At 45.4% G+C, this 24999-nt stretch overlaps 1 protein-coding gene across 7 annotated transcripts in view; it reads left to right on the top strand.

Moving 5' to 3' along the window:
• Positions 1-24746, top strand: part of NFE2L2 (NFE2 like bZIP transcription factor 2) — a 144607-nt gene extending 119861 nt beyond the window's left edge. For 6 of the 7 annotated variants that reach the window (XM_025993974.2, XM_025993977.2, XM_072752028.1 and 3 more), the window contains 4 exons: positions 20104-20370; positions 20901-20990; positions 21637-21828; positions 23019-24746. In XM_025993974.2, the coding sequence (XP_025849759.1) occupies positions 20104-20370; positions 20901-20990; positions 21637-21828; positions 23019-24245 (1776 nt within the window). In that variant the 3' untranslated portion in view covers positions 24246-24746. Of the gene's footprint in view, positions 1-15973; positions 18045-20103; positions 20371-20900; positions 20991-21636; positions 21829-23018 lie in introns of those variants that run through there. The other variant, XM_025993976.2, reaches the window with a different exon arrangement.
• The last annotated feature ends 253 nt before the right edge of the window (positions 24747-24999 follow it).

Below are 24999 nucleotides of genomic sequence, written 5' to 3'. Positions count from 1 at the left end.
TTGCTGGAAAGTAGGCATCATTCAGGGTGGGTTAGTCCCCATCTCTGCCCACACCCCGGGTCGGGGTTTAAGAGGCTGGGACAGTGTTGACCGCCTGTGTGGGTGGCCTGCTGATAAAGGATATGGAATTTTGCTTTACTCCGGACTTGGCAGCCTTTGTCTGCTCTGCTTCAGCAGAAAACTGCAATGCACATGCATGTAAAACCCAACTTATTCCCTGTAAGGGATTAGAATACGGGGCAAATAATAAACGTGTGTTGTTGCTTTCTGTGAACAGAATTGGAGCAGAAGTACGACACATGATGGGACGAACTACGGTACTGCTTCCTGAGGATTGATTTAAGAGCCTGGCCTTTTTGCTGCTTTGTTTTGTAGCATTGGATCTGGGGAGTCTTGCTGCTGTATCTAGAGAGTGTTGAAGAGCCCTGAATTTTTTGACGTACCAAAACAAAACAAAAACAAAATTTCATTACTGTGAAAATCTTGGTAATGAAAACCACCAGTGTTTTTTCATTGCAGTAGGAAAAATTCGCAGTTTTTGAAGTTGTTTTTTGATCTTGGTAATTCTCAGCGAAACGTGATTAAAGTATACATTGGGAAACCAGCCCCAAAGGACAGGAACAGGGCCGGTCCACGCCGTGCCAGCTGCAGGCCCGGCTCTGACGTTCTCCTGGTTCCCAGGCTGAGAGCAGGACTAAGAATGAGAACCATTCTGTGAGTTCAGGCTTCTTTCTCCTCCCCCAGACACAGAGGCTCACCCTCTGCTGGAAAATCCTTTACCAGGCTGCATGTTTGGGAGAATCCTTAGGGCAGTGGAGTGAGAGTAAGCTTGGTGACTTTGAGGGGAAATTCCAGGTTCTCTTTGGGGCCTAGTGTGGAAGGGAGAGAGACAGAGAGAGGACAAAGGAAACTAACTTAAGGGATTTCTTTTAACAAACCTGGGAGGAACACAGACCTTTGGACTCTTCCCGAGGAAGCTTCAGAAGGACCTGGAACTTTTTTTTTTAAGATTCTATTTATTTATTCATGAGAGACACACAGAGAGAGAGGCAGAGACACAGGCAGAGGGAGAAGCAGGCTCCAACCAGGGAGCCCGACGCGGGACTCGATCCTGGGACCCCAGGGTCACGACCTGAGCCAAAGGCAGACACTCAACTGCTGAGCCACCCGGGCTGCGCAGGACCTGGAACTTTTACCTGAAGATTTCCTAAATCTTTGCTACTTGGATTTGCTCTGCAGCATGCGGCTTGCCCTTAGATTCCCCCGTGTGGGAGTATTTACCTGTGCTGCTTACGCTCGTCGCCTTTAGTTCTTTTAACAATCCTGTTGATATAACAGTCCAGAGTTCAGTTCAGGAGACCAGAAAGCACAGGAGATATTTCAAGCAAGGAATTTAATGTAGGAAATTAATTCTCGGGGACGCCTGGGTGGCTCAGCGGTTAGCGCCGCCTTCGGCCCAGGGTGTGATCCTGGAGTCCCGGGATTGAGTCCCGAGTCGGGCTCCCTGCATGGAGCCTGCTTCTCCCTCTGCCTGTGGCTCTGCCCTCCGTGTGTGTCTCTCTCTGTCTCTCATGAATAGATGAAATATTAAAAAAAAATAAAAGAGGTTAAGTAACTTGTCCAGGATCACGTCCCTCATGATGGCAGAAGAGAGATTAGGATGCCCGGAGTCCCTGCTCTCCCTTCCCTGTCTTCCTCCTCCTCCCGTTTCTCCTCTCCTTGTCTGCTGACTGTGGGTGTTTTGTTAGGTGCTGAAGAGGGAGAGACCCCCTGACCCCCTTAGGAAGACGGGCTAAGGCAGCGTCCTCCTCCAGGAGCTCCCTGGGTGTTGGTCAGCGGGCGGCGTGCTGCTGGCTCCTGGGCCCGACTTGCGCTTGGAGTGGAGGCCGCCCCGCGTCACAGGATGCGCCCCGCGTCACAGGATGCGCAGCACCGCGGTGACGGTGACAACTAGAGGGCCCATCCCTCCGCCAGCCCAGGGGAGGGAACCGTGGTGATGCGCTCACTCCTGGAGAAGCTAGGGAAGGTCTGGGAAACAAAACAAAAACCAGTTTTATTGTTAACTTGAAGTGGTATATGCGTTTATAGTTTTTAAGGGGTAATACGTTGTTTTTAGAGAGCACCCAGAGAATAATTTGAAGTATCGTTACTACGAAATAATTTTAATAATTAAGTAATTTTTCTGGGACCAGCAGTTGGGTCATGACTGATACTAAACACGGTATCTTTGTTATTTAAGTAATTAGAATTCTTTGATCCCAGACACCTTAGATACACAATTAAAAATCTGAATCCTGGGCTTCAGTGTCTACTTACTCATTCCACAAATATTTATTTGGTATTTACACACCCTAGGTGGTTTTAGTCTTCCAAGATAATGTAGCAGATGTGTTGTCTTCCTCGAAGGACTTTTGCTTTTCAAATGGCCCCTCCTCCTAACCAATCCCTTTGCTCTTTGTACACCTGGATTATACATGTTTTATGTCACTGGGCATAATTACTTTCCATCTCTGTCTCCTCTGCTTAAGGTATGGCTTCCCCTAGGGCAGGGACTGTGTTTTATTCATTTTTGCAACCCTGCTGTCTGGCATCATGCCTAGTGTTTATATAATAGTTGCTCAGTAAAGTGAGAGTATTACTGCCCTCCAGAAGCTTGGTGTTTATACACGCTCATCTATGATGTGTGACAGCTCCGTGACAGGCCAGAGGAGAAAATGTCATTTCCAACTGGGATGCTGCACAGAGAGGACATCCTGGAGGAGGTAGCATTTTAACTAGGTTCTTTTTTTTTAAGTCAGTAAGATTTCTTTGGCTTAAGCTTCAGTTGGAAGCCCGAGGAAGGGTACTACAGGCCGGAACTGGACTCCAGCAAAGGATTGGGTCACTAGGGGCGAAAAGGTTAATTTGGGGCTAACTGTAGAGAGCCCTTCAGTGCCCACGTGTGGCGTTTCCAGTTTTATGTAAGGACCTCAGAATCACAGAAGGCTTTGGAAAGGGCAAGACACGGGAGCTGGGAGCTGGATGTGGGCAGGAAGTTACTGTGGCCCACGAAGCAGAAGCGGGCCGGGTTGGAGGCCGAGGAGGGGCTTGGGTGACTTGGCATCCACACACGAATGGAGGATCTGCATTTGTGACTCTCATCTCTAGCACCTTGTTAGCCAGTTAAGAAGAGTTTTTTAAGCCCCCTTTTCAAAGGCGGGGAGTAGATCTCCTCCTCCTGTGCGCCCGGTTGTGATACCACTTGTGCTCAAGCTCGCACACCCTGCAGTTCATTCGTGTTTTAACAGAAACCATCCATCCGCCAGTGTATTCATTCCCCTGATGGAAGGGGAGGGAAAACGAGCCAGAAATCGCCGCTTTGCTTGAGGGATGGATTGTTCTCTCCTCCAAGGTGGCGCAGGGGGGCCTGTCTCTGTGTGCCCTCCTCTAAGACCCATTCACTCTGACTGCCTTTAGCCGTGGTGCATCTCACCCTTGGCTTCCAAGCCCAGGGAGGAGCCCTGGGAGAGAGGGCAAACAGTATCCTCTTCTTGTCCCCCCGCCCGCTTTGCTCGTACGCCTGCAGCTAACTGGGCATCTGGCGACCCTGGCGGTGGCAGCTGCAGTCTCCCGGGCTCTTCACCACCGAGCTCTTGCCCTGCGCCGTGAACGTAATCCCGGTTTTGTAGGCAGAGAACCGAGGCCCCGAGAGGGTGAGCTGGAGGCTGCTGCGGTGGGATATGCTTCGGCTTCCTCATCATCAGACTGTGGATGCCGCCTACCTTGGTGCTCTTACAATTAAGCCAGAGAAGCACTGGGCACAAGACCTGGCCCGTTGCACACGCCCAGCGTGGTGGCTGTGGTTACTGTGACCGTAATCCCCTTCTCTGTCGGGCATGCTTGACGTGTGGGAGCCGAGATTTCTTGGAAGAAGCCCCTCCTTGAATTCTGGCCGTGCAGGTGCATAAGCATTCGTGCTCTTTTTTGCTCTTTGCTGTGAATGTGCTCTCCCATGATCGCCCCTATGCACGTCCCTCACGTTGGGCACTAAAGTCTCCAGAGACAGAAAACCAGTCCATGTGCCCTGTGACGGCTGAGGGCCACCTGCGCCCCAGCCTCCCCTGCTGGATCCTGCAGCCTGTGTGCTGGATCCCCTGTACTGACGTGGATTGATAAGCCATCTCATGGAACGCCTTCCCAGGCAAACTCCTGCACCTGTGGCGGAATTTCTTACTCCGGTGTTCTGGGCCTAGAAAAGGAGCGGTGTCCGCCGGCAAGTTGAACGAACAGAAGGAGTTTGGGGAATGGAAGTGCATTAGCAGAAGGCCAAATCCAAACACGGACTGAGCTGACCCTGTGACCTTGTCCTCCTCCCAATCCTACCCCTCCTTATAGGCTTTCAGGACCGAAATGTTCCTTTTTGTAATAGCTACCCCTGAGTTAACTCTGGCCTTAAAAAAGAAAAAAAAAGAGTAGTAGAGTGGTAAAAGAAAAGAAGACCTTCTAGAAGACCGTTGAGGGGAGGTGACACAGCTGAAAACTTACATTTGCTACCCTTTGATGTTGCCATGCAGATGTCTGTACGTAAATAAATTATGACCTCACCTTCTGTTTTTTATATAGTAGTTAGACCTAGCAGCCTAAGAATTAGATGCTTCTCGTGTTCATTTGACATCGCAACAGGAGTTGAATTTACCAACAGTTTTAATACCTCACCCCTGGTTGTCCTTTATATTTTTAGGGGGCATTACATACTTTTTTCCCCAATGGAAGACAACTCTGTGAGGCTGGTCTTAGTGTCTCGGTGGTTATTCCTGATGGGAGTGGCACAGTGAGGTTAGGTGGCAAGGCCCAAGCAGAGCCCTAACTGGTACCACACTGGGTAGTCTCCCTGAAGAGGCCTAGGTTGTTCAGCACAGTAAAGCCTGTGCTGTTGGAGTGCTTCTGGGACACACATGGAGTAGATCTCCTCATTTAGAACATGAGTGGAGTCTTTAGGCAAATTACTTAACCTCTTCATGCTTCGGTTTCCTTGCTCCAGACGGGCGATGATTACAATCCTACCTGCCTTGCAGATTGGTGTGAGTAAAGGAGATAATAAACACAAGTACTTGCAAAAATGTTGAGCACATAGAAAGTGCACAATAAATGGTAACCATCATTATTAGTATTACTTAGATTGTGTCATCTCTCTTTATCTGGATTCAGAATCTGCGGCACTGTGATCTTTCATACTCCAATCTCTGCGGCACTGTGATCTTTCATACTCAAATCTAAATGTGAAAACTCACCAGGTGACTGTTGTCCTTACATATTCATTTAATAAGTTAATGTTAAGGAAAATAAAAGATTTCTATACTGATCTTAAGAGCATGAAATATGATCTATACACTAATTACAGTTTTCCTGTAAGAGGTCCAAATTGCTGCCTGGCGGTTGGCAACAACAGTGGGTGTTGTGCATCTTTAGACGTATGCATCTGAAAGTAGCTGAAATATAATTTCCAAACTTAGCTTAATTCATATCCTTAGTTGGAACAGATAGTACTTCCCCATCACTTAAGCCCCTTCCCCCCATTCTTCAGATGAGCTTTGCAATAGTCTGGTAATTACGTGGGGTGTGGACTACACCAGTGCAGAGTAAGGACCAACCTGATCCGCTCAGTCACTCGGAACCCCTTTAGGCATTCAGATTCACACTAGCACCTGCAGGTCACTGTAGTAGCTTTTTACAAATAATTGCTAGTGGTGTAAAGACTACCTAGTGAAATTTGGAAGGCTTCATGTTCCCTTTGTATGCTTAGGAAGGAATTTGCAAAGCACAAGAGTTTGGCCCAATAGAATTCCCCCCATAGGAGTGTAGAGGGCTAACGTTGTAAGCACCCTCCGAGATACACCGTGGCTCACCAGCTTGTCACTTTTGAGCCCTCGAAATGGAGCTAGTGCTGCTGAGAAACTGCATTTTTTACTTTTAATGAATTTTGATTTAAATTTTAAAATAGGAAAAAAATTTTAAACAGAAACAGTGTTAAGATTTTTTTGTTAAATATAACTTTATTCTGGGAATACACTACATTTCATGTGATCATATCGGTGAGATTTGTAGTGTGTAGATTGAGTGGGTTCACTTCTGATACCTCATTGAGATTTTAAATTTTTGGTTACATATTAATGTTTTGATATGTTGGATTATATTGGTAAAATTAAATTCACATGTCTTTTTTTTTTTTGTCTTTTTAGTAAGGCTACTCAAAAATTTTAAATGTTCCATGTGGCTTACATTATATTTCTGTTGGACAGTACTGCTTTAGAGCATCTATTACAGGTACAAGCTAAAATTAGCTTGTCTTAAAATTCAAAATTAGATTTCAGACTTACATTTTGGGCATCATAGAATCAGAGGTATTTAGAGGAAGGGATCTTAGGAATTACCTAACTCAGCCTTGTCCTGTAGCAGAGGAAGAACGTGAGGCTAAAAGATACCGTAAAATGGTACAACTAGATGGGGACTGATAGCCTACCATGTTGGGTCTGAGATTTGCTTGGCCTTGGAAAGTCGGTGGGCGTCAGAGTTGCAAAGAACATAAACTTGCCCCCAGATCCAGACTGAAGAAAAGGGCTTTAAGGAGAAATTACTTTAGATGGTAAGGAAAAATAATGTTTTTTGCTTTGCCTACCAATGGACAGGATGGTCGATTCCGTGTCTGACGTGTGTTTTTGTTGGGCAGTATAACGATTCAATCATGGGGAATAATAGTAAGTCATAAGGTAAAAAATAATTTCCCCGCTTCATGTGAACATTTACTTTGGAAACTTCCACACATCTGGCTTTCATGCTTTGTCCTTCTCCCAAAACTGGAAGATTTTAAACCAGACCCACAGCTTTTGTCCTTGAGAACTAGAGTAAGGGCTTGACTTCATGTGTTTATTATTTAGGTCATTCGTTAAAAGCCTAGGCCTGTTTTATGGTATTGTTTTCTTATAAGGATAGCAAAAGTGATTTAAAGGAAGAAGCCACCAACAAACTACAAGGAACAGCCTTAGAGCAAACCCTCATTTTATTTGCATTTTGAGGAGTGGAAGTAGAAAGGGAGGCATTACGGTTTACCAAACAGGGATTTGATTTGTAAGCATGCCCATTAGATTAGAGGAGGCTGCCTCTGCCTAATATGCAGGTGACAAGTGTGCGACCTTTGACATTCAGCCTGTATCAGACTCAGTTTCTTCATCTCACTGATCTTCACCCAGAGTAACGTGAGGATTAAGTGACAATGCACAGAGGGGACCCCGGGTGGTTCAGTCAGCTAAGCATCTGATTCTTGATTTTGGCTCAGGTCATGATCTCAGGGTTGTGAGATCAAACCCGAGTCAGGCTCCTTGCTAGGCGTGGAGTCCTCTTAAGAACTCTCTCCTGCCGGCACCTGGATGGGTCAGTGGTGCTAGCTCTCTCCCTCTACCCTCCACCCCCCAAAAAGAGAATGCTTGTCAGCGTGTTTTCTGATCTGTCTCCAAGGGCTTTCTTTCTCTAAGACAGTGTAGAACTGTCTCTTGGATTATACTCATTCTCAGGGAACCCTTGGATGATTCTGACAAGTTTGGGATGTGGGTACATGGGCTTGTCTCTGTGATTTGGGAACTTGGTGGAGTCCACGTTGATTCTGAGTTGCTTTTGTGGAGGTGATCTGCCTGAAGGGGCTTATTAGCTCTGTCGTATTGGGCAGGGGTCTTCAGGAAACTACATGGTATTTAGAGCTTCAGGGTGAGGGAAAGTTCTGCACAGAAAAATGCAGTGTTAGTCATTGGTGAAATAACAGGGTTTTTATAGGCCGTTAATTTGGACGCAAGGTTCAGTGCGACACAACAGTTTTGTGAAGGTCTGTTTTTGAAGTCATTCCTAGGGATGCCTGGGTGGCTCAGGGCTTGAGCGCCTGCCTTCGACCCAGGGCGTGATCCTGGAGCCCCAGGATCGAGTCCCACATCAGGCTCCCCGCAAGGAGCCTGCTTCTCCCTCTCTGTGTCTCTCATAAATAAATAGGTAAAATCTTTAAAAAAAAAAAAAAAAAGTTGAAAGTCATTCGTAGTATTTCCTGAGTCCTAAGTAAGAGACATTCCAATAGAAAGTCTGCCTTAGGGATCACTGGGTGGCGCAGCGGTTTGGCGCCTGCCTTTGGCCCAGGGCGCGATCCTGGAGACCCGGGATCGAGTCCCACGTCGGGCTCCCGGTGCATGGAGCCTGCTTCTCCCTCCGCCTGTGTCTCTGCCTCTCTCTCTCTCTCTGTGACTATCATAAATAAATAAAAAATTAAAAAAAAAGAAAAAGAAAGTCTGCCTTAAAATTTAATTTGTGTTAGCTTGACTATATGACCCCTTCTTGGCTCTGCTTCATCAAATGAGACGGTTACTCATTTAGCATTTCTTGGCCTCAGGAACCTCCTCAATAGACCTGGGTTCGGACTGTGGTCCCCAAGATCACTGTCAACTTTCCTTAGTCGGTTGTGTGCTCTAAATGTAATTTAATGATTGAGAAACATCTGTTCTGAGAGCCTCCTCCCTAGAAAGAATCCTTTTCCTGGTCTTTAAGAACTTGGTAGATGGGTCAGCCAGCCTGGCCTTGCTTTTTTCCTTTGACCTTTGCCTGGTCTCTGGGAAAAGCAGCAGTTTCTGCTCCTGCCCGACGTGCTCTGGTATTCCAGCTGCTGAGACCTCGCCCAGCCCCTCACCTGTGCGGGCCACACCCTTATTAGGTTTCTTGCTCCTACAAGTGTTCCCCTGGCTCCAAAGGCGCCGGCCAGGGTTAAGTGGGCTGGAGCAAGGCTGGACGTAGACGGGTGGTTAAAGCGCTGCTGCTTGCGAGCCAACCGACTGTGCCATGGGTATTCTCATCTCCAGCCTAATTTCATTGTTAAAAAGTGAGAGGGAGGGGCTGATTTTGAAATGATTCTGGAATTAATACAGGACATCTTGTTCAGTTAGTATGTACTTATCACGTGGGTACCACGTGCCACCGTGATGCTGGGTGTGCAGGACGGGAGTGGGAAATGGGCACCGCCACGCGTTGCTGGTGGGAGTATGAAAGGCGCCACCTCTGTGTGGAGCTGTGGGGCACCGTCTGTCTTAGTTACATATGCTTATGCGGTGACCCCTGGAACACCACAGGTTTGATCTTGTACCGTGTGGGTCCACTTGCACACAGAGATTTTCAGCTACATGTATTTTCTCTTTCTTCTGGTTTTTTTAATAGCTTCTTTTCTCTAGCTTACTTTATTGTAAGAATATAATATATAATGCTTAGAACATGCAAAATATGTGTTAATCTACGGTTTGTTACCAGTAAGGCCTTTGGTCAAAAGTTATACGTGGAAAAAAAAAAAGTTATACATGGATTTTTGACCATGTGAGGGGTTGGTGCCACTAACTCCTACATTGTTCATGGGTCAGCTGTGCTCTTTGACCCAGCAGTTCCCCTTACAATTCTTTATTCCACAGATGTCTTCACACCTTTTTAGGGAATGGTTTATGTCCAAGGATATTCATTATAGCAGTATTTATAATTTGTAATAACAAATAATTTGCAATAAAAATTATTTGTAATAGGAAAAGATCCAAAATAACTTAAAAACCCAATGAGAGACTAATTAAATAGTTATATTATTAAATAGTATATTATTCTGGTACATCTTTATGAGGAAAAACTGCTCAGCCATTAAAAATAATGGACCAGGACAACCCGGGTGGCTCAGTGTTTGGTTCCGCCTTCAGCCCAGGGCCTGATCCTGGAGACCTGGGATCTAGTCCCACGTCGGGCTCCCTGCATGGAGCCTGCTTCTCCCTCTGCCTGTGTCTCTGCCTCTCTTTCTCTGTGTATGTGTGTGTGTGTGTGTGTTTCTCTCATGAATAAATAAATAAAAATCTTAAAAAAAAAAAATAATGGGCCAGGTACTTGGCTGGCTCAGTCAGTGAAGTGTGTGACTCGATCTCAGGGTCGTAAGTTTGAGTTGCACGTTGGGTGTAGAGATTACTTAAAATCTTTAAAAAATAATCATAATAATGGAACAATTCTATGCCCTGATTTAGAACTGTCTCTAAAAATACATTAATAAGTGTGGAGCACAATGATTATATGCTATTTATGTGTTTTTAATAGAATGTCTTCCTAAGAAAACACAAAAAATTGGTGCCAGCAGTTGCCTTGGGGAAGGGTAACTGGGAGATTATGTTGCAGCTTTTAAATTTTGTACCACATATACACGTGTTATCTATCTAAAAGACATTGTCAAAAAAAAAAAAAAGACGTCATGCCATAAAGGAGTTTACAGTTTAGTCAGACCATTGTAAGAAAGCCCAGATAAGACATAACGGGTAAATATTGTCTTTATGGGAAGGTAGATTTAAACCTGAACCTCTCCTTGTGCGCTGGTGGACCTGATACCCATGAGTCATCAGGACAGGCAGGTCTGAGTGTAAAGAGAGCGTCCAAGTCTTCATGTCCTGCCTGGGGAGAGGGCACTGGGGCTACAGCAGTTTCCAGGCCTTGTCCCATTGTGGTGTGAATGCCAGGGAGCAGCACCACAGCTTGGGAAGAGCCTGGCAGGCCCCAAATCGTTTCTGGATTGGAGTCCTGGCTCTGCCACTTGCCAAACATGTGATCTGGGGTAGTGTTGCTTGGTGCCCAGAGCCTAAATGTGTTCATCCCTAAATGAAGATAAACCACCTCCCTTGGGCCACTGCAGTGAGGCTGGAATGAAATACTGTTGGCGAATACCCCTGTGAACCATGAAGTTCTTGGCAAGCGCCAGATGTAACAGAAGCTGTTAGGTACCTGCAAGCTGGCAAGTTAGAGCAAGAGATGCCCATTTAAAAATTAAAATGGATCTAAAATGTATCAGTGTATCTTTTCCCCCTCTGCCAAATAACCTGGCAAGGGTTGTAGAGTAGAGAGGTAGGTGGTTTTGGAATCCTTGACCTTTGACCTTAGGACAAGTCATTTCATCCTCTGGCCTGTTTCCCTGTTTGAAAAATGAAAGGGGCTGTGTGGGCCCTGTGGGCCCTTCCGTGACAGTGTGGCATTAGCAGTAATACCCAGCTCAGCTGACATGAGTCATGCTGACCTAAAAGTCCAAATGTGGGAAGGAAGTCTCTGGGTCTGAGAATTTTCCTTGCGCTGGGGAATCAAGCCTCAGTGGGGAGAGGGGTAAACCATTACCGCCACCAAGAGGGGAGACCAAGAATGCATCAAGTATTTGGCCTTGTATTCATGGTTCTCTGTTCTCTCCACCTCCACGACCTCTTTTGCTTTCAAATGTTTCCTTGGATTAGACCTTTGAAACCAGGTTTAACCCTTGTTTATTGAGTGGGACACTCACAGTTGTGACTGCGGTACTTTTGTGAGTTGTGATCTCTATGAGGTCTTGAGGTCTTTCTGTGCAGCCTAATGATACTTGCCTTCCTGCTGCCTTGGCTCCTGTATGCTTCTCATTGTGTCCAAACTAAGGTCAGAGACTGTCTTCTGTCTTATTTAGCTTTGCATCCCCAGCACCTAGCAGACTTACTGGCACCTGAGAGGTGATCTGTACATATGTATTAGATGGGGAGATGGGGGGGGACGCCTGGGTGGCCCAGCATCTGCTGGTGGTTGAGCATCTGCTTTCAGCTCAGGATGTGATCCTGGGTCTGGGAATCGAGTCCCACATGGGGAGCTCACTTCTCCCTCTATGTCTCTGCCTCTCTCTCTGTGTCTCATGAATAAATGAATAAATTCTTTAAAAAATAACAGATGGGGTGGATTGACTATCCATTTAGAGTAGTTATGTACACTAATCTTGTTGATCTTGACCATCACCTTTATTTTAACTACCACCATTCCAGTAAAGTGACGTTTTAGCCATTAATGGCTCATTATTTCAAGAAGTATTTCATACTCAAAAAAGAGCATGCTAAAAAAAAATTTTTTTTAAACAGACTCCTTAGAATGTATTTTAACAGAACCTACAGTTAAAAAAAAAAAAAACTAAGTGTTTTAGATTGTTTATATGTATTACCATCTAGAATATATATGTACCTAATGTTCAACACCTGCTCCCACCTGTGGCAGACCACCTGTGGCAGACAAGGTCTTTGACTAGCGACAGTCGGCCAGCGTACAGTACTTATTCAGCCTCCAAGCCTGGGTGCCCACCCTGGTTCTTGCTTTTTTAAAGTTAATGGTAGGCAGTTAAATCTGAAAAGGAGCTTTAAGATTGAAAAAAATAATTTATTTTTACAAATGCAGAACCCAAAGAGGGTAAAGGATCCCACAGGGTGTTTAGAAGTAGCAGCGGTGGTGCCCCAGGAGGGGCAGCAGGGCTGTTGGGCCTCAGCTTGGATAGCAGAGCCACATGGTGAGTCCACGCCTGGTGAAACTTAGGTAAAGTAGGTTGAAGAGTTAGATCCAGTGTTCTTGAAAGTTCTTTGGCGGGGGGGCAGGTGTGGTAGGTGTGTTTTCCAGGAGAATCATTCCAGTAGTGATGGAAGTTCCTTCCGTGTGTGGAGGACGGCATCCAGAACTGAACGTCTATGTGGCTGGTTAAAAAATGTGGAAGAGGGGCCCCTGGGCGGCTCCAGCAGTGTCTGCCTTCCACTTGGGTCATGATCCCGGGGTCCTGGGACTGAGTCCCTGCTTAGCAAGGGAGTCTGCTTCTCCTCTCCTCCCCCTGCTTGTGATCTCTCTCTCTCTCTCTCAAATAAATGGATAAAATCTTTTTTAAAACAATGTGGAAGAGGGGCACCTGGCTAGCTCAGTGATTGAGCATCTGCCTTTGGCTCAGGGCATGATCCTGGAGTCCTGGGATCGAGTTCTGCATTGGGCTCCTCGCAGGGAGCCTGCTTCTCCCTCGGCCTGTGTCTCTGCCTCTCTCTCTGTCTCTCATGAATAAATAAAATCTTTTAAAAAAAAATGCGGAAGAGATTAGAAAGATGTATCCTGAAGTTTGCTTATCAAACCAAGCCAGTCCCTTGGCAAACTCCTGCCACACCCTCTCAGAAGCCCTCCCAGGCTGGTGGCAGCATCCTCCAACACACAGACCACCAAGTAAGAAGCTGCTGGGTCCAGATGTGACACTTTTCCTGGAAGAGTTGGAGCCGTGCACGTTTTGTAGCAGGTGGAATCACCTCCCCTTTTGGAAATTAATGTTCTTTCTGATTCTTTTTTGGCTAAACACGTATGTGCCTCTTGAGAAAACCAACAGCCCAAGTTCCTATTCTATTCCCTCTCCGGTTTTGCTTTATCTTTGCATCATGTTTGCAGCCTGCAGACAAGCATAATGGGCAAGAGTTCCAGTAAACTGGCTGGATCATATTTCTTAGACTGAGTCATTGCTGAGAAACTTGTTGTGAACAGGAAGCAGCCCATGAAAATGTCTGTACATAGTAACATGCCAGACTCAGGAAACCGGACCGTTTTCTAGTTGAAAGACAAAAGGGTGAAAGGATGGTTCCACTACTCGGGGAAGAGCAAACTTGTGATCGAGGATTTTAACTCGGATAATTCATCTCTCAGTGTGTATGCAAGAACTTTTATTGTTAGAAAGCCCTGGTGGTTGAAGATTGGGTAAACAATCCTTAGTAAGATTTCTCTAGAAGGAAAACTTGGACTAGTAGTATCTATTACTACCTACTAGGAGTCTGCTGATGTACAACTGCTTGCTAGGCCAGTTATTTTTATTTTTATTTTTACTTATTTATTTTTATTTATTATGAGAGATAGAGGGGGCAGAGACACATGCAGAGGGAGGCTCCCTGCAGGGAGCCCCATGTGGGACTCAATCCCGGGTCTCCAGGATCACGCCCTGGGCCGAAGGTGGCGCTAAACCGCTGAGCCACCGCTGAGCCACCGCTGAGCCACCGGGGCTGCCCTAGGCCAGTTTTTTTTTTTTTTCTTTTTTTTTTTAGGCCAGTTATTTTTAAAAATGGAGCTGTAGTTACACAAATTAATTTAGTGACCTTTACACTTGGCCTGTTCAGCTGTAAGGCCCCTTCCGTGTCTAACATTCTGTGATTTTACATATGTGTGTAAAATCTTGCACACACACACTCTTTGTGATTCTTACCTCCTTGACAGTTATTATAGCAATATATTTAAATGTTAGCAGATGAGGCCAGTAGAATCAAAAGTGCTTGAATGTGGGCAAACTACAAAGAATTACCTGTCCTCTGCCTTCTCGGGAATGCTCACTGAAAAAAGTTGGCATTGTGTTGCGTCTCTTCTTGTAATGAAGCAGTGGAGAGAAGCAAAGAAGTAAATGAGCAGATAAATGTGTATGAAATATAATAGTCATCAGTGAAATGTATTTCAAAAATACACCTGCTGGTTGTCACTTTATTTAGTAAGGATTGTGACTTTGTGAATCAAGGAGACATTTGTTGTTGCTTTATCAGTTTTTCAGAATTCAGGCATCCCCTCGGTTGTGTTGTGGCCAGCTATAGCTCTTCATTTCGGGCGGTGGGATATGATTCAGGTTCCATCTGGTTTTGCTCAAAAAATATTTGAGCAGCTTCTATGGAAAAAAATATTAAACCAGATTTAGTTTTGAGGTGAATGGTATATCCACCTGGGCATACAACACACGTACGGGGAAAAATGACTGAAAAAAATGACTTACACTCTGAATGCCAGTAATTAATATTTGAATGAAAGAGAGATCCCAGGGGGGAATAAACTTTAAAAGACTTATTTATTATTTTTTTAATGGAGATATATAATTTCACAGAGTATAGTATGATTTCATGCTTACACAGTTAAATTGAAAAGTGTGTTCATTTTCTGTTTACAAGCTTAGCAATCTGTCCAGTTTTTTTTTTTTTTCACTTGATTGGTAAAATTTATTTTTAGAAGCAAACCTCCCACCACCTTGCCATCCTCAGGAAAAACTAGAGGCAGGGGAGAGCAGTGGGTTGAGAGGTGCAGGCCTCATTCATATGTGTGAATATATTATAAAAGGCATTTTCTTTTTCTTTCCAGATACTTTCTCAAAGCTTCAGTTTACAGAACTACTTTAAGAGGAGACTGTGCTATCTTGCCTTATCTTTCTCATTTTTTGGATCATCTGAGTATGAAATATGCCGGTTTGTTTGTCCAAGGCCTTTGTCTTTTCTTTTTATTGAAACAAAGATGTTTGTTTCAAAGTGGTCTGAGTTAATAATCCAACTTCAGCGTCCCCGTGAAACATGTAATAGATGACACAGACGGCAAATGAGGATATATACATTTTAAATGGGAATCTTTCATTTGGGCCAGATGGTGATTTAATGCGAATCGTCAAACATTTATGTTTCTTATTAAATCGTCATCTCTTGTGTAAGCCACACTAGCAGCATAATTTGCAACACACTCAGGAATCACTAAAGGACAACAAAAAATTCAGATACTAAGTGGCTCCGTATGGCGCGGGGAGGCCCGCAGCGGCGCCCTGGCCCGCGGAGCCTTTGCCCTGGTCTCGGGAAGGACCTGCGCAATGCCCTGGAGGCCCCCCTGCGCCCCTCTCCTGCCCTAACCTCTCTGGGCGGCCCTTGCTCGCCGAGCTCTCCCTTCTCGGCCGGGTTTGCGTGCAGCGGCCGCGTGGCTCCCCGGGCATTTCCCTTGGCCGCCCCGTGTCCTGTTGCTGCGGGCTCCACCCGACCGCTTCCTCTGGGGCGCCGGGCTCCGCGGAGGCGGGTCACTTGTGGCGGGAGTCACGGGCCTGGGCCTCACGGGCGGTCACAGGGCTCGGGCAGGAAGTGCTGGCCCCTGAGGGCAGCCCCCGGCGCGGCCCTGGGCTCCCACCGGCCGGTCTTGGCTGGACGCCTTTCTCATTTTCAACATAGAGCTTTGAACATTTCTTTTTTTTATAATATTTATTTATTTATTCGTGATAAACAGAGGGGAGGGGGCAGAGACACAGGCAGAGGGAGAAGCAGGCTCCACGCAGGGAGCCCGATGCAGGACTCGATCCCGGGTCTCCAGGATCACGCCCCGGGCCCAAGGCAGGCGCTCAACCACTGAGCCACCCAGGGATCCCCGAGCTTTGAATATTTCATAGAATATCAAATCCCTGAAGGTTTTTGCTTCGGAACATGATGTAAAAATTTAAGTAACACAGAGGATGACATATTAAGGCCGTGACAAGAAACCTGTCGTTGCTTCATTCTGAATTTCATCAGAACATCGGTTTTAAGGAACCCAAGGTAGTAAGAACGACCCTCGCTTCTATTTCGAAGCAGAAGTTTCCTTTTAGAGACTTCTCACAGCAACAATAAATATCACATAAAAATAAACTTTAATATATGGAGGAAGAGCTCTGAGAACACTTTGAAACCTGTTTGGGGACCACTGTGCCCCCTGAAGGCTGCCCAGCCACATTTAGGACAGTTAGATGTTCTCTTTTGGAGACATACCGGGTGGAGACAGTAAGCTGCTTGGGCCCAGCGTTGTTTCAGGTCAGAGGAGAACAGGATGCTCAGGGGCTGATCGAGATGCTGCTTCATGATGTATTTTTCCTGTTTGTTGATAAGGATCCATCCAGGTGTTTGGGAGCATATTCTGGGAAATTTTTCTTTTAATGTTAGCACATGTATCTTCATTCTGTTCCTTGACACTTTATATAGGTGGTTCTAGCATAAACATGTACATTTAAGTTGAACTTTTTATCTTGCTAAAGTACAAACATGCCATAGCAGAGACAAGGTACAGTGGCCTTCCAAGTAATCATTTCCCAGATCAACATCTGTTCACCTGGTGGGTAATGGGAAATTCTTTAAAATTGAATTCGTTTGGCCGTGCATCGAAGGGGGGGCCCAGCAGGGACTGACGGCAGTTGAGCAAGTGTGTGTGTGTACACAGAAGTAAACATGAAAGTAGAGGTTGTGTGTTTTATCTTCAACACATGTTGCACAAACCGGGTAGTCCGTTTCACACCCTCCCTGAGGAGGAACCAAGGAGCTTCATTGCTGAGTGTTACTTCAGGCGCCCAGTACAGTCAGGTCCACAGCTTCATCATCATCCGTTGGCTGGAGTTTGATCTTCTGTTCCGGCAGGTGTTAGAACCATCACTGGGCACTCAGGTGGCTCAGCGGCTGAGCATCTGCCTTTGGCTCAGGTCGTGATCCCGGGTCCTGGGATCGAGTCCCACATCGGGCTTCTCCCACGGAGCCTGCTTCTGTCTCTGCCTGTGTCTCTGCCCCTCTCTCTCTCGTGAATAAATAAAATCTAAAAAAAAAAACAAAACCATCACTGTCAGCATGCATAGCAACAATAGCATATGCTTTACATTTATAGAGAGATTCCTTTCATGTCTCAGTTGATCCACCAACATCTGTATGATAGGGGTAGGCTAGAACAAGCATGTACTAAATTTAGAGCTAAACCTTCTGAACCCACTTGAGACATCTCCTCTGGTGCGGAGGAAGGAAGGAGAAAGGAAAGAACAGAGATGTATCAACTCCTGGTGTGACTGCCACGTGAGAATTCTAAACTACAGTAGGAATTTTCCTTCGGCCCACGGGGCTGGGTTCTGGGAATACCCTGGAATAGTCTGACCTGTGAGCAGGGATTTGCAACAGAAACTGCTTCAGTGTTCATTCGGCTTTTTTTTTTTTTTTTTCATTCGGCTTTTATGAAAAAATCAAAAGTGGATCATGGTTTTTTTTTTTTTGGATTTTGGTTTTTATCTGGGATCTCTCAACAAGGAAAAGCTTCTGCCTTGGCCTTGGAGAGAGAGCACGAGTGTGGGGAGGGGAGCACTGTGGGGAGGGGAGCACGGGGAGGGAGACGCAGACTGCTGAGCAGGGAGCCCAGGACCCCGACTACCCGAGAGCCGGGCGCCCCTGCGTTTCTTTTACTGCCCTGGGGAGCTCGGCGCGCTGGCCCATCAGTGTTCGAGAAAGACTGGAGTTCGGTTGGGGCTGTGATCGTGCTTGTCTTTAGTGCTGGCGCTTAGTGGGTGTGGGACCCTGAGGACGACCTCCCTGGCCCTGGCCCCCTGGCTCCAGCGGGAGAACAGCCCCGAGGGATCCCCACTTCACCGGGGTCAGAGCTGAACCACTCAGGATTTTAAGGTAGAATTCGCTGTACCTTGAACCGTTGTGTTTCATGTGACCTTTGGATAAACCTGCCCATTAAAATGTAAACACATCATCTTTATTTTTTTATTTTTTTAAGATTATATTTATTCATGAGAGAGAGAGAGAGGCAGAGACCCAGGCCAAGGGAGAAGCAGGCTCCCTGCGGGGAGCCCGACGCGGGCCTCGATCCTGGCCCCGGGGTCACATCTGGGCTGCAGGCGGCACTAAACCGCTGAGCCCCTGGGGACCCCCACACCTCATCTTTGAAATGGAGCTCCTTGGGGGGCCGGGGGGGCTGAGGAGAGGCGGGGCTGAGGAGCGCCCCATTGCCCCTGCGGGAGCCGAGGTGCAGGGGGCTCAGCCCGCCCCGCATTGCCCTTCGCCCGGGATGTTAGGGCGGGACAGCACCGCGGGTCTTCTGTCGCTGCAGTTCAGGAAGCCCGTCGGTCGGGTCGGGTTTCGTATTTTCGGTGTGACCTGTGGTCCCAGAGGCCCGAGGGGAGCCGCGGGCTGGTCAGTGCGGCAGGGCGGGCCGGGAGGCCGGCGGCTCCCCAAAGCCTCCAGAGAGGCTGCCCCCCCCCCCCCCCCCGGGGCCCGGGGCCGAGGGTGGCCTGGGCTCCCCGCTGTTGGCTGGAAATAGCCGCCCAGGAGGCATCGCGCCCCTTGGTCCCGGGAGGAGCCAGTCCGCGGGTCTAGACCCAGTGCCGGTGTCCGAGCCGGTGTCCCCCGCCGGGCCCGCTGTCAGCCCCGCTCCCCTCCCCGCGCCTGGATTAGTCTCATTATATATTTTCAGTACAGGTGACTTCTTAGCTGGGAAGTGATCTGAATGTCCTACGGGGGGGACGCCTGGGGGCTCAGCGGTCGGGCACCCGCCTTCCGGCCAGGCCGTGACTCCAGGGACCCGGGATCGAGTCCCGTGTCGGGCTCCCCACAGGGAGCCTGCTTCTCCCTCGGCCTGGGTCTCTGCCTCTGTGTCTCATGTATACATAAAATCTTTTTTTTTTTTTAATATTTATTTATTCAGAGAGAGAGAGTCAAAGACACAGGCAGGGGGAGACATAAAATCTTTTAAAAAATACAAATGTATTTCCTACCTGTGTAGACTTTTCCAAAAACTAAAGTAATAAGTCAGAAAAATTGCTTTTTGACACATTTGTGATTAGAAAAATCTGGACGTGGTACGTCGGCCTAGCTTTGTCACAGAAATCAAAATAACCATTACTCTCGGGGCAAGATTCTCCCTGTATCTTAAAACTTTTAGTACCTTCCATCCTTCCCTGGTGCCATGTTTGTTTGTTTTTAATTTATTTTGTGTTTGTTTTTAAGAGGGTTATTTGTGATTTCTCAGAAGTGAAACTCTTTCCCAGGGCAGCCCCTTGCAGCCCCCTGCTTCACCTGCGGGTCACTGGATGACCATTAGCCAGGACTTACTTGTGCACGCCTCGGAGCGAACACCCAAGTCCGGAGGAGATTGTTTCCATAAATGAACCACAGGGGCAAGAGGAGCTAGAGATGATGGGGGAAAGTAATCCGTGTAGGAAACACCAAAAGAATGGTGCTGTTTCACAGCTGCTAGATTGACATTTAGCAGGGGTTTTCCCCCACTCTGTAAACTGGATATTTGCTGAGTTTAGAAGAAATTCCACATATTTGATCATGTTTCCCAAACTCCCATTTCTCATAGTAAACCAGTGGCTTGGAGTTACTCTCACTTCTGTATTCCATTAAACACGTGTAGGGCTTCCCTTAATTCAAGAGCTTTAATGCGCGTGCTGCGTGTTCCTTTGCTCCGTAGTGACCTCTACTACCACCCGGTCATTAATAATCCAAGTTATAAGTACTAGAATGGATGGCTGTTTGTACGTTCTTGTTTCTTGATTCATTGATTGGAATTAATCGTGTCCTTCCAGAACATGAGATCTATGTTCCCATTCAGATTGTCATCTCCCTACCGCCGGCCATCAACAGTGGCATAATGTAAACTACATGATATCTGCCATTTTAAAAACCATCTTAACCATGGTCTCTCTCTTTCCTTTTTTTTTAAACATAGGACATGGATTTGATTGACATACTTTGGAGGCAAGATATAGATCTTGGGGTCAGTCGAGAAGTATTTGACTTCAGTCAACGACGGAAGGAGCATGAGCTGGAAAAACAGAAAAAACTTGAAAAGGAAAGACAAGAACAACTCCAAAAGGAGCAAGAGAAAGCTTTCTTTGCTCAGTTACAACTAGACGAAGAGACCGGTGAATTCCTCCCGGTTCAGCCAGCCCCACACATCCCATCGGAAACCAGTGCATCTGCCAACTACTCCCAGGTACAGAAAACTCTGTTCTTGGGAAGGTGTGTGGCAGGGTTTATGGAACTAATACCAGCCCAAGAGTTAAAACATCTGGATTTGAGTTTTACTTCACCTTTTTTTTTATGCCTTTTACTATGTCTTCATGACCATTTCAAGTCACCTTCCCAACCTCAGCTTCCTGATGAGTTCCTCACAGAGTTGTAGGATTGGGAGGACATAAATTACGGGAAGGTGCTTTTTAAGCTGTGGAAACATACTTAAGTGTCAAGCAGCAGCGGTGGTGGCAGCGGTAAAAGTAGTACAGAGTACTCGCGTCTTGTCTGCAGATGAGCAGTTGCAGCTCAGAGATTCAGTAACTTGCTTGCCCGGAGCGCTCAAAACTGGGGAAGCCAAGATTCAAACCCAGATAGTCTGGTTGATTTGATTCTGTGCTCTGTACTACACTAAACTGATTTCGGAAAGAAGATAAATGTCTAACTAAATTATAAACACCGTATGACACTGAACAATCTTTTTCTTCTTTTATGTCTCTCTCTTTTATCTAGGTTCCCCACATTCCCAAGCCAGATGCTTTGTACTTTGATGACTGCATGCAGCTTTTGGCAGAGACATTCCCGTTCGTAGATGACAATGAGGTACATTTGGTTAACAGTGAAACTCCTCCACTATATCTAATCACTGTATCTAATATATCCTCTAAGTGTGTCTCCGGTAAAAAAAAAAATTTAAGAGGAAATTTTGTCAAAGAATCCTTAGCCTGTAGATAACTTTACAATTAAAAAAAAAAAATCTCTACAAAATACAAAACGAAAACCACTTACTGCTGTATAGCCAGAAGCATGCATCTGCATAACCATGGAAACAAATGACTCATTGATTATAGGTACTTAGAAATAAATTTTGGTGTGTAAAAAGCAAGCTGGGTAATAAACCAAGACTTGCTCAGTTAACACTTTTAGTAAATTTATTATGTTTGAAGCACTATACTAGATATTTTTACCGAGACATACAAATTAAAGATCCTAAAAGATTGATACTTATTTTGAAATTTACCTTTGAATGTATAGGATAAAACAGCTAAGCTAGTAAATGATTAAGTTTAGAGTCGGGCAGGGGAAAAAGAGATTTGTTTCATTAATAAGTGGTTTCATAAGTGGTTATAACTAAAGAAATAGAGAACCGTTAGCCAAGTCCAGTTGAAGGTGTTGTGGGGGTGCCTTGGGGTGTACTTCTCCACTGTTGCTGGCAGACTCATGGAGATAAATGCTCTGTCAATTGTAGGTTTCTTCAGCTGCATTTCAGTCCCTTGTTCCGGATATTCCCAGCCAAATCGAAAACCCAGTCTTCATTGCTCCTAATCAGGCTCAGTCACCTCAGACTCTTGCCGTTCAGTCAGTCATTGCTGATTTAGACAATATGCAGCAGGACATTGAGCAAGTTTGGGAGGAGCTACTATCCATTCCAGAACTGCAGGTAACTAAGATCTAATACCAAAGACACTTTTATATTCAGTGCCTTTAAATTAATTATCCAGTTACTATTTACATGCCACTTACTTAATGGAAGGATTGGAAGGTGCTTTTTTTTTTTACTATTTTATTTATTTATTTGAGAGAGAGGGAGAGAGCAGGAGAGCATAAGCGTTGGAGAAGGGGAAGCAGGGAACCCGATGTGGGGCTCCATCCCAGGACCCTGGGATCATGTCTTGAGCCAATGGAAGCTGCTTAATTGAGTCACCCAAATGCCCAGGAGGGTGCTTTTATTTTTATTTTTTTAAAGATTTTATTTATTTATTCATGAGAGACAGAGGCAGAGACATAGGTAGAGGGAGAAGCAGGCTCCATGCAGAGAGCCCGATGCGGGACTCGATCCTGGGACCCTGGGATCACACCCTGGACTGAAGGCAGAAGCTTAACCACTGAGCCACCCAGGCGTCCCAGAGGGTGCTTTTAAATTAGTCCTGAGAGGGGCAACCTGGCTGGCTCAGTCACAGGAGCATGCTACTCTTTCAGAGTTGTGAGTTTGAGCCCCACCTTGGGTGTAGAGATTACTTAAATAAACTTGAGTCACAAGAGTTGCCCATGATCACTTACGTGCAGTTTTTTTTTTTTAAGCTTTTATTTATTTATTTGTGACAGACTGAGAGAGAGGCAGAGACACAGGCAGAAGGAGAGGGAGAGAAGCAGGCTCCATGCAGGGAGCCGGACATGGGACCTGATCCCGGGCCTCCAGGATCACACCCCGGGCCAAAAGTGGCGCCAAGCTGCTGGGCCACCTGATTGTCTTGAGGAAAGATCTGGTCTTTGTAGACCAGAAGTCTGACCTAGGAACTGTGAAAATAATGTACATACTTAGACATAAATATCTGTTAGAAATGGATGGGAATTATCTGAATTACAGAAGAGCTTGGAAAGAATGGGGGTGGGGAATCAGAATCAGATATAGATTTTCAGCTTTTAAAACTATTTGCCATCAGGGGCACTTAGTTCAGTTGGTGGAACATGGAAATCTTGATCTCGGGGTTGTGAGTTCAAGCCCCATGTTGGGTATAGAGATTACTTATAAAATCTTTAAAAAATAAATATTTGCCATGAAATATAGACTATCTGCTATCAAAAATATTTCACCTTGATTTACATTTAGTAAAAATTTCTTTTCCACAGTGTCTTAATATTCAGAATGACAAGTTGGTCAAGACTAGCATGGTGCCAAGTCCAGAAACCAAAATGACAGAAATCGACAACAATTATCATTTCTACCCCTCAGTGCCCTCACTGGAAAAAGAAGTAGGTAACTGCAGTCCACCTTTTCTCAGTGCTTTCGAGGATTCTTTTAGCAGCATCCTCTCCACAGAAGATTCCAGCCAGCTGACAGTGAACTCATTAAATTCAGATGCCACAATAAACACAGATTTTGGTGATGAATTTTATTCTGCTTTCATAGCAGAACCCAGTAGTAGCAACAGCATGCCTTCCTCTGCTTCTTTCAGCCAGTCACTCTCTGAACTTCTTAATGGGCCCATTGATGTTTCTGATTTATCACTTTGTAAAGCATTTAACCAAAACCACCCTGAAAGCACAGAATTCAACGATTCTGACTCTGGCATTTCACTGAACACAAGTCCTGGCATGGCATCACCAGAACACTCAGTGGAATCTTCTGTCTATGGAGACACACCACTTGGCTTCAGTGATTCTGAAATGGAAGAGACAGATAGTGCTCCTGGAAGTGTCAAACAGACCGGTCCTAAAACACAGCCAGGACAGTCTGCCGGAGATCCAGCCCAGCCCCCGTCACCATCTCCAGGGCCCAGTGCTCCAGCGCGTGACGCTCAGTGTGAAAACACGCCAAAGAAAGAATTGCCGGTAAGTCCTGGTCATCGAAAAGCCCCATTCACAAAAGACAAACATTCAAGCCGCTTGGAGGCTCATCTCACAAGAGATGAGCTAAGGGCAAAAGCTCTCCATATCCCATTCCCTGTTGAAAAAATCATTAACCTCCCTGTTGATGACTTCAATGAGATGATGTCAAAGGAGCAATTCAATGAGGCTCAGCTGGCATTAATTCGAGATATACGCAGGAGGGGTAAGAATAAAGTGGCTGCTCAGAATTGCAGAAAAAGAAAACTGGAAAATATAGTGGAACTGGAACAAGATTTGGATCATTTAAAAGATGAAAAAGAAAAATTGCTCAAAGAAAAGGGTGAGAATGACAAAAGCCTCCATCTACTAAAAAAACAACTCAGCACTTTGTATCTTGAAGTCTTCAGCATGCTCCGTGATGAAGATGGAAAACCTTACTCTCCCAGTGAATACTCCCTGCAGCAAACAAGAGATGGCAATGTATTCCTTGTGCCCAAAAGTAAGAAGCCAGATATTAAGAAAAACTAGATTTGAGAAGATGTGACTTTTTCCGAGCTAGTGGGTTGTTTTTGTTTTTTTTTTTTTTGTACTGTTATACTAAAAGCTCCTACTGTGATGTGAAATGCAAAAATATACTTTATAAGTAATTCTATGCAAAATTATAGTCAAAACTAGTGTAGAAAATAATATAAACTTTAAAAAGCATTAAAGTAAGTCATCAGTATGCTGAATCAGTAGTTTCACTTTAACTGCAAACTTAATTTCTTACAACACCATTTGGGCTAGTTTCTGTATAAGTGTAAATACTACAAAAACTTTATTTATACTGTTCTTATCTCATTTGTTACGTTCATAGGTTTATATGATATGACATCTGGCTAAAAACAAATTGTTGCAAAACTAACCACTATGTACTTTTTTATAAATACTGTATGAACAAAAAGGCATTTTTTTTATATTGTTTAGCTCTGGCAAAAACCAATTTAGTTGAAAAGCTGGTACTAATAAAGGAATATTATGACTGTTAAATTATTTCTTTGGAATTCGAGTTTATTGTTATTTTCCATAACACCACCACACTTTACATATTTAGGTGTTTTGCATTGTCAGAATGTTTTCATTCACTCAAAGTGTGAAAAGCATTTTATACTAAACTTCTGGTCCCAGAGATACAAAGAAATAATGTCTATCAAGATATTTTCTCTCTTCAATAGCAAGTATATCTCAAACGGTGTTTTCTTGACATGAAAACGTTGTTTCCTCATGTCAGTACATGGAGGCC

The sequence above is a fragment of the Vulpes vulpes genome, chromosome 3 (assembly GCF_048418805.1).
Source record: "Vulpes vulpes isolate BD-2025 chromosome 3, VulVul3, whole genome shotgun sequence".
In the NCBI taxonomy this organism is placed as follows: Eukaryota; Metazoa; Chordata; class Mammalia; order Carnivora; family Canidae; genus Vulpes; species Vulpes vulpes.
This window is presented reverse-complemented; position numbering and strand designations above follow the sequence as displayed.